General features: G+C 41.9%; 1 protein-coding gene across 1 annotated transcript; it reads left to right on the top strand.

The window, feature by feature from the left end:
* The first annotated feature begins 207 nt into the window (after positions 1-207).
* Positions 208-9344, top strand: IKZF5 (IKAROS family zinc finger 5). Its single transcript, XM_061364147.1, has 4 exons — positions 208-593; positions 2360-2523; positions 3061-3243; positions 8110-9344. The coding sequence occupies exons 2-4, from the start codon at positions 2391-2393 to the stop codon at positions 9051-9053; spliced, it is 1260 nt and encodes a 419-aa protein (XP_061220131.1). The 5' UTR covers positions 208-593; positions 2360-2390; the 3' UTR covers positions 9054-9344.
* Positions 9345-13240: the final 3896 nt, after the last annotated feature.

A 13240-nucleotide genomic window follows, 5' to 3' on the forward strand; every position in this document is an offset into this window, starting at 1 on the left:
GTAGAGGCTTGAGGTGATGCTGAATGGTGGCAATTTACCTCCATTGATACAAGAAAAAAGGATGAATGTTTTCAAATTGGTGTCCCTGCCCGTGGCTGGGGGGTTGGAGCTTGATGATCTTGAGGTCCTTTCCAACCCTAACTATTCTATGATTCTATTATTCTAAATTAAATTGATGAGGTAAAGAAATGAATTTTGATGGAGTTGATAACTAAAAAAATGTCTTTTCCTCAATCAGATTTTTAATTTTTTGTATAATTTTCTTCTAAAATTCAATGTAAGGATACAATTAATTGATCAAGTAAGTTTTTTGCCCCCAATACAAAGGGATATATAGAGTCTTTTTGTGAAAGACCTTTAACATTGTTTCAGGTTGAAACATTCCACATTTAAAATGATGATTTAATTTTAAATGGTTATTTCTTACTATTCTAATCTGGTGAGAGTTGGCTCGGTCAGGACTTGTCCTGTTTTTTTCTCTTCCATACCTTTAATTCATATCCTAATATCTTTGTTTTTTTTTGCAGGAGACACCAATAAAAGGAACATAAATTAACTTCAGCCTGCGCAAGCCTGTTAACACCTGAAGGAGGGTAGGCAAAATTGATACATAAAGTTGTGTTCAGGATTAGCTTAATGGTGAGAATAGCCACAGTAGTTGAGCACACTCAGGTATGATGTGAAGACCATACTCATCTGCATGCCAGAAAAGAACTAATGCTCCTAAATAACTTTAAAAATACAGGAGAATGTGGTTAAATGTGGTTTTGAACTCAGTACTTGCGTTTTTGTAGGTCACTGATGCTTTGTTTAGTACCTGTTGGAAAGCAAAAAGATATTTTTAGTGAAACTGTAGCATTCTAAATTACTTGTGATTATAATCTGTAGGAATAATAATGTGACCGACTCACCACCCTCTTCCCAATTGAATCCTAAATTCTGTCCTCATAAATACATTGCAAATGGAGACTCTAGAGCTTTGTCATGCTCCAGAAAAGAGCATGACCAGTGACTTCTAGTGAATATTGTTACTATTTCAATGTGAAATAATGAACTGGATTAAGGCTCTTATGAAGGGTAGGAAACTGGAATTATGGAAGAGCTGTGTGTTGTGGTTTAAGCCCAGTCAGCCCTGCACGAGCTACTAGGAAGGAGAAAAAAAACTGCTACAGCTGAACCCAGGACAGTATGAAACACTGCTTTCTGTTCTTTCCATCCTTGCTAATCAGTGACACCCAGTTGGTTTCCCAGCATCGCAGTTCCTATAACTGACTTACCCACCTCTGGGATTTTCTGGAGCCATGTCTTCACCAGGGAAACTCTTCAAATAATCAGAGAGATAGAAGTGTCTTTCAGTGGGATGTATGTAGGAGTGGAGGCAGTCTTTGAGAAGTCATGCCTGTCATTCCTCCTCTACCTCTGCCTCGTCCTCTCACATTAGTCCCTCCACCAGTTATAACACTTGAGATGGAGACAAAAATTTTATCAAACGAATAATTAATAACACAGTTATAACAGTCTGTCATCAATACCAACATCACAAGACCAAAATCATAACTATAACAACCTACAACATAAGTCAAATACCAATAAAAATCCAAATTTTTTAATATAAGACGTCCCCTGCATCTTACAGTCTATATAAAAGGAAAGAATACCTTTTATGAGATGGTCTTTGTCTGCTCCTGCAGTGATCCGAATGAGTCAAGGGGTCCCTCCAGGAAAAACTCCCCAGAGCCCTAAGGGATCCCTGTCCTCAGCGGATCACCTCTCGAGTCCCGCCCTTGATAAGGGGGCGGTAAATTATCTAAAGGCTCCCATGATGATTTATTTGGTTTATTCACCTTCCCTTTCTTTTCTTTTAAGGGAAATAACGAAACCCTTACAGATGACCCTTTCCATATTGCAGCATAATCACTCTCCTCTTGACTGAAAGGTTCCTTGCCATTTATATATAGATTTAAAGCCTGCCAAATCCAATCATCAAAAGACCCAAATACTGGCCAATATAAATGATCAGGCCGAATTTCCTCTTTGGTCCACACTTCCATACAGTAATGGACCATTTTTTATTTTTTTTTTTAATTTATTTTTTGCTTACCCCGCCTAGAAGGGGTAGTCATCCCAATATTTAATCATCAATCCCAACGGGCTATCCAGTGGTATCTGGGGTAGCTTAGCCTCAAGCTCTGACCCCCCCATGGAATCAGAAGGCTTGCTTTTCTTCTGTCCCATCTTCCGGAGTGCCTTCTCACACACACAGTCTTTTTGCCCCCTGTTCGTGGCCCAGTCCCTCGCGGGAAAGGTCTTTTCCAACCCAAACAATTCTGTGATTCTGTGACAATATTTTTCTTTCTAGGCACAAGTGGTTGTAAACTTAAAGACTGAATATGGGTGAGAAGAAGCCAGAACCTTTGGACTTTGTAAAGGATTTTCAGGAATATCTTACACAGCAGACTCACCATGTAAATATGATTTCTGGATCAGTTTGTGGAGACAAGGAAGCAGAGACTCTCCAGGGAGGTAAGCAAATTGCAGTGCTACCAATTTTTAGTCTCTTAGACAATGACTGCACTGTTGATGTTCCAGGTAATTAAGCACAGGCCTATAACTGTATAGAAGTATTTCTGATAGTTATTTTCTCATCAGAAAAGATGTGTCTGTACCTTTGTTATCACAGTATCACAGTATGTTAGAGATTGGAAGGGACCTCAAAAGATCATCTAGTCCAATCCCCCTGCCGGAGCAGGAACACCTAGATAAGGTTACACAGGAACGTGTCCAGGCGGGTTTTGAATGTCTCCAGAGAAGGAGACTCCACAACCTCCCTGGGCAGCCTGTTCCAGTGTTCTGTCACTCTCACTGAGAAGAAGTTTCTTCTCAAGTTTAAGTGGAACCTCTTGTGTTCCAGTTTGTACACATTTCCCCTTATGATAAGGGGATGTACTTGTAGTGCTTCAAATAGAAAGACCAAGGGCATACGGAAGCAAAAGATATTTAGCATGTTCTCAGTAGTATCCCATTGATTCTTGATTGACATCTGTGTTGTATTATTCACAGCTGGGACAGAAGGTGATCAGAATGGTCTGGATCATCCTTCAGTTGAAGTTTCACTGGATGAAAACTCAGGAATGTTGGTGGATGGCTTTGAACGGACGTTTGATGGGAAGTTAAAGTGTCGGTACTGCAGCTACGCCAGCAAAGGCACAGCACGGCTCATAGAGCACATCCGAATTCATACAGGTACGAAAAACTGCTGTGCTTTCGTGTACACTAAACACTGTGGTTTGAACTCAGTGGTATGACTTGCACATGGGGAGTTATTACACTGCTTGAAGGTGTTCGTTCTAGAGTTACTCGGCAATTAGATTTATTATGGCAGACTACTGAATTTGATATATGGGAGTAAAGTTCAGTGTGAAAGCATCAGTGTAAATTGGAAGGCCCTAAAGGTAACATACTTTTTTCCTTGGAGATTATAGGGGCTTTTTTTCCTCTCTTACTTAGCTATGAAGATATTCCTGTTTCATGCCACATTCTAGATGTGGAAGTACAAAACACAGCAATAAGAATAAAGTTTTCTTTTATTCAAATGTGATCATATGGCATCAAAAAGTGATTATTACTAATAATAGTAATGAAAAAAAGTATTTCCTGTGGCTTTCTCATGGCATTTCCTGTGGCATTTCCCACTATTGGGTTTCTAAAGCTGGAATGCAAAACTCTTGAGTTAGGTTAGAATATCCTAAACTGTTTGTGAAGTCAGCTCTGACCTCCTGGCAAGTGAGAGGAAACACACAAAAGCTCCTTGTGAACTCTGACTTTGGTGCCTGCCCAGTTATTACAGAATACAGTTACCAATTCAGAAGACTTTATGGCCTGTCACTAATGATTAGAAGAAGTATTCTGCAAAGAATGGAAGTTTTTACAAGTTTCCAGTCTGGTTCCAAAACTTCTACATGTATCACTTCAGTGGTCTTGGGTACGTGGCATCTGGGGATTCTCTTCGAGGGAAATGCTTTGTTGTCACTTGGGTGTAATTGTAGCTCTCTTTAGATATGGTTAGTGTTAGTCAGATTCTCACTTTGCTGTGAACCACTGTGTCTACACAGTCAATTAGAGGATGCATTTTGGCATGTCAGTGCTCCTTGCGCTGGCCTTGCAGTGTTGGCTTATTTTAACAAGGCATAATGGGATGGAAAATGGCAACCAACTAGAAATCAAAGTTCTGAGGTTCAGACTCTAAACATTACCTAAATTCTTCTCTTGTGCTACTGTGAGCTACCTCTGTGTGTAGCTGTTGCTGTTTTCAGATTCCCAGTGGAAATTGTGTGTATTATCCAATAGTGGATAGAATACCATGGCTTCTGTACCTGCGTTTGACACAACGTTGATGCCGTGGCTTGCTGCAGACCTGCACAGCAGCACTGAGTTCTGGAGCATTTTTTCCGTCTAGTTTTTCATAAAACAGCTACATCTTCACTTACCATTTGCCTCTTACGGTATGTGGATAAGGAGAAATCTAGCAGCTTTACTCTGTGCAGTGCTATTTCTGAGCTTGTGAAAGAAGGGTCATGTAGTGGGAGAAACTGTACTGCAGACTTAACAGTTTGTTTTTAAAATAGTGCTTAAAGTTTCATGTCTTTTTGGTGACATATAGCTATTCCCATCTAAAAGCTTGCATCCCCAAGCCCACAGTTAGTACAGGTCAGTTATCAACATTAGCAGATGGACTGCTAGAGCTGCGATGGAGACATAAATGGCTGCTAGAAGATGTTGCTATTGTGTGTTTGCTGATTCTTGAGACGTTTTTGATGGCTTTGGTGTGCATGAGGTTTCTCAAACATTTGAGAAACATCAAATAATATGGTGTTACTTAATATCAATTTTAGCCATATTAGCAAAAAAAACAGATCTTCCTTCCTTAGGTATCAAAATGTGGGTATTGGTATAGTGTCAGCATTCCTTCTCATACTCTAGGAAATTGTCTACCCTTTTTTATGCTTTCAGATGTTAGGCTAACAGTTCTTTTGTTGAAGGAGGGGATTCTCCCCCTCTACTCTGTTCTTGTGGGACATTCCCTGCAGTCCTGTGTCAGTGCGGGGGCCCCCAACATAGAAGAGATGTGGAGCTCTTGGAGCAAGTCCAGAGGAGGTCATGGAGATGCTGCGAGGGCTGGAGCAGCTCTGCCCTGGAGCCAGGCTGAGAGAGCTGGGCTGGGTCAGCCTGGAGAAGAGAAGGCTCCTGAAGGGGAGACCTTAGAGCAGCTCCAGTGCCTAAAGGGGCTGCAGGAAACATGGAGAGGGGCTTTGGACAAGGGCCTGTAGGGACAGGCCAAGGGGAATGGCTTTAACCTGCCAGAGGGGAGATTGAGGTGAGCTTTTAGGGAGAAGCTCTTCCCTGTGAGGGTGCTGAGGCGCTGGCACAGGGTGCCCAGAGAAGCTGTGGCTGCCCCATCCCTGGCAGTGTTCAAGGCCAGGTTGGACACAAGGGCTTGGAGCAAGCTGCTCTAGTGGAAGGGGTCCCTGGCCATGGCAGGGGTTGGAACTGGATGAGCTTTAAGGTCCCTTCCAACCCAAGCCATTCTATGATTCTATGATTTTGTGTTTTCAGAATGCTTTTTTACCCTTCTGCTACTTCAAGGGAGTAGGTGTCACTGCGTGGCTAGAGGTAGCAGAACAATGCCTGCTGCAGGTCATGATTATTTCAGCATAGTTGCAGCATAATATATGCAAAAGCAAGAAAGATTCCAACCAAGGATTGGGATGCTGAGAAATGTCCTCATAAATCTGACTCAGTGGTCATTACTTGGAAGGAAATATTCCAAGAGCCACAGCAATTCATTACTTAGGGCAAAGCTTAATACTTGATGTTTGTTTTTTGGATAATATTTTGAGTTGTTGCTCATGGTTGTAGTATATGATATTGTTAGTATTACACCTCAGAAATGGAGCTTTGCCTGTGGGATGGCACCTTACTGGCTCAGACACATCTGATGCTAATGTAATACCAGTAACTGTGCAATGGTAAGTCCCATTTCCCTATACCACTTCTTCCAGTTTTGTACCATCGATAAGAATATTTTTCTTTCTCTGTATAGCTTCCCCTTCACCTTTTTACAATATATTCCACATCCCTAATTTTAATACAGCATTGCCTTATGTCCTGGTGGCAGCATTTTGCCATTACCTCAGTGGCTCTTCATAGAGCCCTGCTTTGTTTCTTTGTACAGAAGGACTCCAGAATAAGGAAGGGGTGTTTTATTTGGTTTGCTTTCCTTGGTTTATTTTTTCCATGCAAGAGCAAGGAGATCCAAGGCCTGAGTGTTGTTTCGCTCAGAAGCATGGCAAAGGGCCCAGAGATGGATTGCATGGACTGTGAAGGCTGAGTGACTGAATCAGCATTAAAATAGAGAAGTGAGAGCTTACTCTGTAGCCTCAGAGCAGTGTAAGTAAACAGATGCTGTGTTCTGGGTAACATGCAAGTGCAGCAAGGAATCTGCCAGAGTAATTAGGACCCAGACACCATCATGCAAGCATCATTAAGTGCAACTTACCACAGGATTACTCCATGCTGAGTTTGGCGGCAGTGTAATTAGTAGTTCCGCAGCTGTGTTGTGTTAAGGGTGTGCAACGTGTGATGCAAATCTTCATCTCTGTATAACCAGTTTGGAATGAAAGAAGACCATTGAGGCTGATAAGTTCTTTGCGAATGCAGGAATCTTGTCAGTCTTCTTCCATCCATCTTTGTACCCAATCTCCACATCATTATGTGTGTATATATATGTATATTTAAAAATACATATACATGCTTATGAAGAAACTGGTTTCAGTTGGTGTGAATAAAGTACTTAGAGGTAGCACAAAAATGGCTCTTTTTTTCCCCCCTCTTGAAGAGACGGTGACATAGGGAGGAAAAAAAGTCTTCTGTTTAGTATCCCAGGTTGTGATTCCAGACTGTGGGATGCTGAACATGGGAAAGGCTTTCTCTTGTCAGTCACATTACATCTTTGAGGACCTGTAGAGCGCTTGCAATGTGTTAGTGGCCCTCTCTGCATTCAGACCTCTGGCTTTTACAGTTGTTCTAGATGGATTTTAAAAGCCACAAACCAAATGTATATGTAAAATAGTAGAAAATGCTTCCAAAAACCCCTGTGAATGCTGAAGAGAAGGAGCCAACTCCCAGTTTTTTGGAGCCTGATGTGCTGTGTGGCAAGAGAATCAGTTGCACAACAGAGATTTGGAAATTGACCTGGTATCCTAGATAGGAAGATAAGATGATGTTTCATTTCAGCACTTGAACATGAGCCTAATCCTCTGGGCTTTTCTAACGCTGCAGATCTGGATCTAAAAACTCCTGGAGGATCAGTCTGTGACAGGAAAATTAAGTCTCAAAGTATGATGTTACCAATGTGTTGGCTTGTATTTACGTTTGACAGTTTTCTAAGTACTTTCTGAAGTGTTAATGTGAATATCTCTTTAGTATCATTTAGTAGAAGAGCAAAGTTGTATCTCTCTGGAAGGAGAATACCTGATTGTCATGTCTGAGAGCACACAGCTCCCCAGGGATTTTGTTTTCTTTAATAAGCAAAGCTTTTGTTTTCTTTAATACCTCTTTAACCATAGGATCCTTTTTCAGCATTCAGTTCTTGAATGCATGCATTATTTAGAGAACAGTTCCAGGATGTTTAAAAGTAGGAATGGCTGGAAGACGCTGGAAGGATACTACCCTCCCTCAGTGTTTCAATCCAGTTACCAGAATGGTTACATATTGGTGGTACAGACATTCCTGTAGCCAACGGCTTATGTGCTTTATAGCTGAGGTACAGTTTGTGTGATGTTCTTAACTGGATCCAGACACCATTGCATTCAACCCTTGGCATCGTGCTGCAGTTCCTGGTCAGGTTATGTTATGCTCATTGTGTTCACAGTTTATTCCTGGGCTTATTATCACTTGGGTGAGGCAGAGATGTCTACATCTACTTTCCTTTTCCACCAAATATGCAGCTAAACTCAAGACTAGCAGTGACTGTTAGCTACTTTCTGTTCCATGAAAAGCCTTTTTCAAGCACTCTGAGATGCTCTAGTATGATCTCTGTGAATTTTCCAGGTGAGAAGCCACACAGATGCCATTTGTGTCCCTTTGCATCAGCTTATGAACGTCACCTGGAAGCTCACATGCGCTCACACACGGGTGAGAAACCATACAAATGTGAGTTGTGTTCCTTCCGCTGCAGTGACAGGAGCAACTTATCCCACCACCGCAGGCGCAAGCATAAAATGGTGCCTATCAAGGGTACAAGGTCCTCCCTAAGCAGCAAGAAGATGTGGGGGGTTTTGCAGAAGAAAACCAGCAATTTGGGCTACAGCAGAAGAGGATTAATTAATTTGAGTCCACCTTCCATGGTGGTGCAGAAACCGGACTACCTTAATGATTTCACTCATGAAATTCCAAATATCCAGACTGAAGCGTATGAAAGCATGACAAAACCAACCCAGAGCAGTGGGTTGCCAAGAGATCCACAGGACCTTATGGTAGATAATCCTTTAAACCAGCTCTCTACTTTAGCAGGACAGTTATCCAGTTTGCCACCCGAAAACCAAAACCCAGGCTCTCCTGATGAAGTTTCCTGTCAAGATGAGAAGCCTTTCATGATACAGCAGCCTACTGCACCTGCAGTAGTTTCGGCTGTGTCAGCAAATATTCCTCAGAGCTCATCTCCAGCCAGCCCAGATCCTCGGCCTACACACAATCAAAGGAACTACAGCCCTGTGGCGGGTCCCAGCAGTGATCGCAGTGCCCACACCAGTACTCCCAGCATAAGTAATAGTCAACCAAGTACTCCAGCACCAACCCTTCCAGTTCAGGACCCTCAGCTCCTGCATCACTGCCAACACTGTGACATGTACTTTGCGGACAATATCCTTTATACTATTCACATGGGATGTCATGGATTTGAAAACCCTTTTCAGTGCAACATATGTGGCTGTAAGTGTAAGAATAAGTATGACTTTGCTTGCCATTTTGCAAGAGGCCAACATAATCAGCATTGACTGAGAATGTGCTTTCATTTAGTTTTTTAACATATTACAGTCTATTTTTCATACTTGCCGAAGGAAAAGCTTGCACATTGCATAAGGAATCTTCACATGGAGCAATTTGACAAAGGAGGCAAATTTCTTTCTATGTTGTCACAAAACTTGCCAGGGAAATTTTGTATAGGATGGGGTGGTTGTTTTATATTCAGCTGAAATAGGAATTGGAATGTGTTTCCATGCTTTGGCTGCTATATTTAAGTTGCTTGTACTTCATCCCAATAAACACTGTACAGATGTTGAAGCAGAGCTTGTGTTCTGAAACATCAGGCTATTTACTGGGCAAGACAAAATATATTAACTGTAAGAGACACAAGGTTATTGCAATGACATATCTGGTTTCTTTGGAGACATATTTATCCTTAAAAACTTAGCTATTCCAAACTGGAAAACCAGACAGAAGCAACTTTCACATACAAGTTCAATTTGATGTCAAACTTGCTTTTATCTAGTGAAGGTTAATAGTAAGTTTTTCCTTAGTATGATCTAAACTCTTCATTCTAGAGCACAAACACTAATTCAACTATTAATTTTAAAACTCATCCCAAAAGTAGAAGGTGACAGGTTATTGGGAATTAAGTTCTGATAGGAAAAAAGTTAAAAGCTTGTCATTCATGAGTTATACTAAAGAAAAATGAGATCTTATTTATACTAAGCAAACTTTTATGTGTGGTTCCTTTGAAAAGGAGGTAGTTTTTCCACAGTCATATTAAAGAGCTTGTAGATCTAATATATATTCAGAGAGATTTTTAACTGCCTTAAACTTAATGTGTACAGATATTTAAGATTTGCACAGTTAAACTTCTGTCTGGCTGATGGAAGTTCTAACAGAAAGAAACAAGAAGTTTACAAATGGGGAAGAGAATCGTGTTCAGTGTTATCTGGGGCCAAGCTACGACTGGTAGGTTTGAAAGCTCTGTAATGTAGTTCATAGGAAATTTCAGCTTGTTTGGAAGTCAGTTTGTCTTGTCCCTCTCCTGAATTTGTTGTCCTTTCTGTGTACTGGGAATAAGGAGAAAGGTTTCTGGGTTTTCTGAGCTGTTCCTATAGTAGGCAGGGGAATACAGCATCCTACGGCTGAATTCACTGGGATTAAGAATTGTAGGTAGTCATGGTGACTGAAGGTGGACATGAAGTCCATGCCACATGTTTATTTTGTTGGGGTTTTTATACTGCACATCTTACTTTAGAAACACACAGGCCAATGGACAGGCACTTTAATGTAAACCTACACAGAACATCCCAGCAAAATTACTAAAAGCCCTTAGTGTGCCTTCTAAAACCTAAATTTGGCTATAATACTAAAACACCAGACCTTACTGCTGAAGTCCATTATAATTAGTAATTTATAGAGGTTGTTTTCCTTGCTTTTGGACGCAAACTTCTCCTCCTAAGCTCTAGAACTCCAAGGAAACTTCCAAAATGGTGTTTCCATTCCTTTTCCATGATGCTCTGAGGAGCTCCTTCCAGTACTGAATGGTGCTGATGTCAACAGCCCAGTTGTCCTTGGTTTGCCTCTCCAGCACTTCTTCCTCCTGGTATCAGTAGGAATATCAGCTCTGATGTGCACAAATGTTTGGGATTCCATCCTTCCATTCTGTTTGAACTATTTGTGATCCATTGAGAATGAATGTTGGCAGTGTAAAGATGGTAGATTCTTCTTACTGTATAGGCTAATGATTGGTGAGTTAAAGAAACAGCTTCTGAACAAGGATGCTCCTGAGCAGAATTGCAGGTAGGAGAACAGGAATAGAGGTAGCTGGTAGCAGTAGGAGGCTAGCATGATCTTAGTGAGGGGCCCTTGTTTAGGAGGGGATCCTCTGGTGAGTTCTTAATAATAGAACTCAGTATGGGGGAAAAAATCCAACTCCAAACCTTGCGAATTGTTATTTAGAAGGATTTTAATAGCACGGACTTAATACCATTGCTTCTGCTTTCAAGTACCTAAGGAAAGAACATTAGCAATCATGGAATCAGCTGGGTTGAAGAAGATCTTTTAAGTCCAGCTCTTCCCTCAGCACTGCCAAGGCCACCACTAACCCATGACACTGAGGGCCTCGTGTACATGGTTTATGAACACTTGCAGGGACGGTGACTGCAGCCCTGCCCTGGGCAGCCTGTTCCAATGCCTGAGCATTGTTCCTCAGCTCCATCTAAACCTGCTCTGGTGCAGCTTGAGGCCGTTTCCTCTTGTCCCATCCCTTGTTCCTTGGGAGCAGAGCCCAGCCCCTCCTGGCTCCATCCTCCTGTCAGGCAGTTGTAGGCAGCGATCAGGTCCCCCCTGAGCCTTCTCTTCTCCAGACTGAACCCCCCCCGGTCCCTCAGCCTTTCCCCATCACACTTGTGCTCCAGGCCCTGCACCAGCTCCATTGCTCTTCTCTGGCCCCACTCCAGCACCTCAATGTCTCTCTTGTAGTGAGGAGCCCAGAGCTGAACACAGGATTCCAGGAGCTTGAACATCTCTGAACTGTTGAGCAATGATAAAGTGGTTTTTCCTTCTTTCCTTGCATGAGCTGCTGTTTGCAGGGGGGACCTTGGGCAGAGGCAGGTTTCGGTGTCCATCCATTTATTCTACAACCACATCCATGTGGTGCGGACCCTGCCATGGCCTTCACAGAGGGAAAGCCACCCTGTGCATGTGGGCTCTTCATTTGTCAACCTCACACTGCCTGTTGGTGGTGCCAAACAGGATCCTGACTGCATCTGCTGCCTGCTGCCCACCAAGTAGCTTTGGAAGGTGTATTGTCACATCAGTTTCTCATCATTTTGTACATACTGTTTCCTTGAAAGACCAGAATTAGTATTGGAAAATTGTTTTAGACTGTGATCCCAACGATTCCTGTGCACAAGAAGGCCTTATATGGAGTTAGTGAGGGATAATTGTCAGGAACTGTGGGATCAAGTCTGTGGTTGAGGGCCTTTTCATACTGAGTTCTTCACTGCACTAAACTCATTTTGTTTTAAACCCCCAAATCTTTATAAAGTGGCAGTTGGCATTTTAGCTTGTATTAACAGGGAAGTTTGGGAGTCAGCTGATTTTTTTTCCACAGCTTAACTGGTAAGTCCTGTACCTGCAAAACATGAACTGTGAGGGGGCTTGTATTTGTTGTGATAGATCCTTTAATAGATTTGTTGACCTTTTTAACGTGCACTATTTGTCATACTCCTAACACAGACTTAGTGAGACCCAGTATTCCAGTGAACACACACATTAGACTGAAGCATCTCAGTAGATTATCTGGGTTAATAGTAAACCAACTGTGACGCTGCTAGTAGAGAGAGGAGCTGGTTTTTCACAGATGCATGTTCAGTGGAAGAGGATTTGGACATAAAACGTTCAGCATTTTAACATGAAACAGTGCTGGAAGACTCCTTCCCATGGTGTTTCCCAGCCAAATGAGCTGATGCCATTTGGTTTAATACAGAATGTGGGGGGAGGATGTTGCTCTTTCTTTCTGACGAAAGGAATGTAATGTAGGAGTCTTCACTGGCAAGTTTTCTGTTCATTTGAAACTTCTTTGAAAATCTACAGCAAATGGATGTTGTTCTGCAGGAAATCTATTCCCTACTGAAGCCTTTCTCATCAAGCAATCTTTGTGTGCGTGCTTCTGAGTCCCAGCTCTGTTCATAATCTATTGCAGTGTAAAGAGCATATTTTGTATTGCAAAAAATGGAACCTATTAGAACTGTAAAATCAATTTTCTCGTGTAGTGAATGTTTTCAGAGGACAAGGTTAATTTGGAAATGACTTGCCTATATCTGGTGTAGTTCATGTTGTGAAGCTTTGCTTTTCTAAGATATGAATAAAATAACACTTTCTAGTTAAGTCTCATGGTAATTCTTGTGTCTGCTTCAGCAGGTGGGACTGGTGAGCTGCTTATGCGTAGCTGTGGTAAGGAGGATAAGCTGACCCAAAAGATGGAACAGGCTGAAGCATAAATGTGCTGACCCTTGCTTAAGGTGCTTCATTTCGGTGCTGAAACCAGGCTGCTCTTATAGTCCTTGTGAGAACCTGCACATTGAGCTTTTCTCAAACACCTCTTATATTCCATAGTGCAAGTCACAGACAGGAGGCTGAGCTTGTCTTAGGCACCATTTGCATTTGACCACAGGAGGCTTTGAGCATAAATGAAGCAAATAACAAG

Source organism: Neopsephotus bourkii, unplaced genomic scaffold (assembly GCF_033783945.1).
Source record: "Neopsephotus bourkii isolate Nb327-2 ecotype Australia unplaced genomic scaffold, CSIRO-AGI_Nbou_v1 NB_1189, whole genome shotgun sequence".
In the NCBI taxonomy this organism is placed as follows: Eukaryota; Metazoa; Chordata; class Aves; order Psittaciformes; family Psittacidae; genus Neopsephotus; species Neopsephotus bourkii.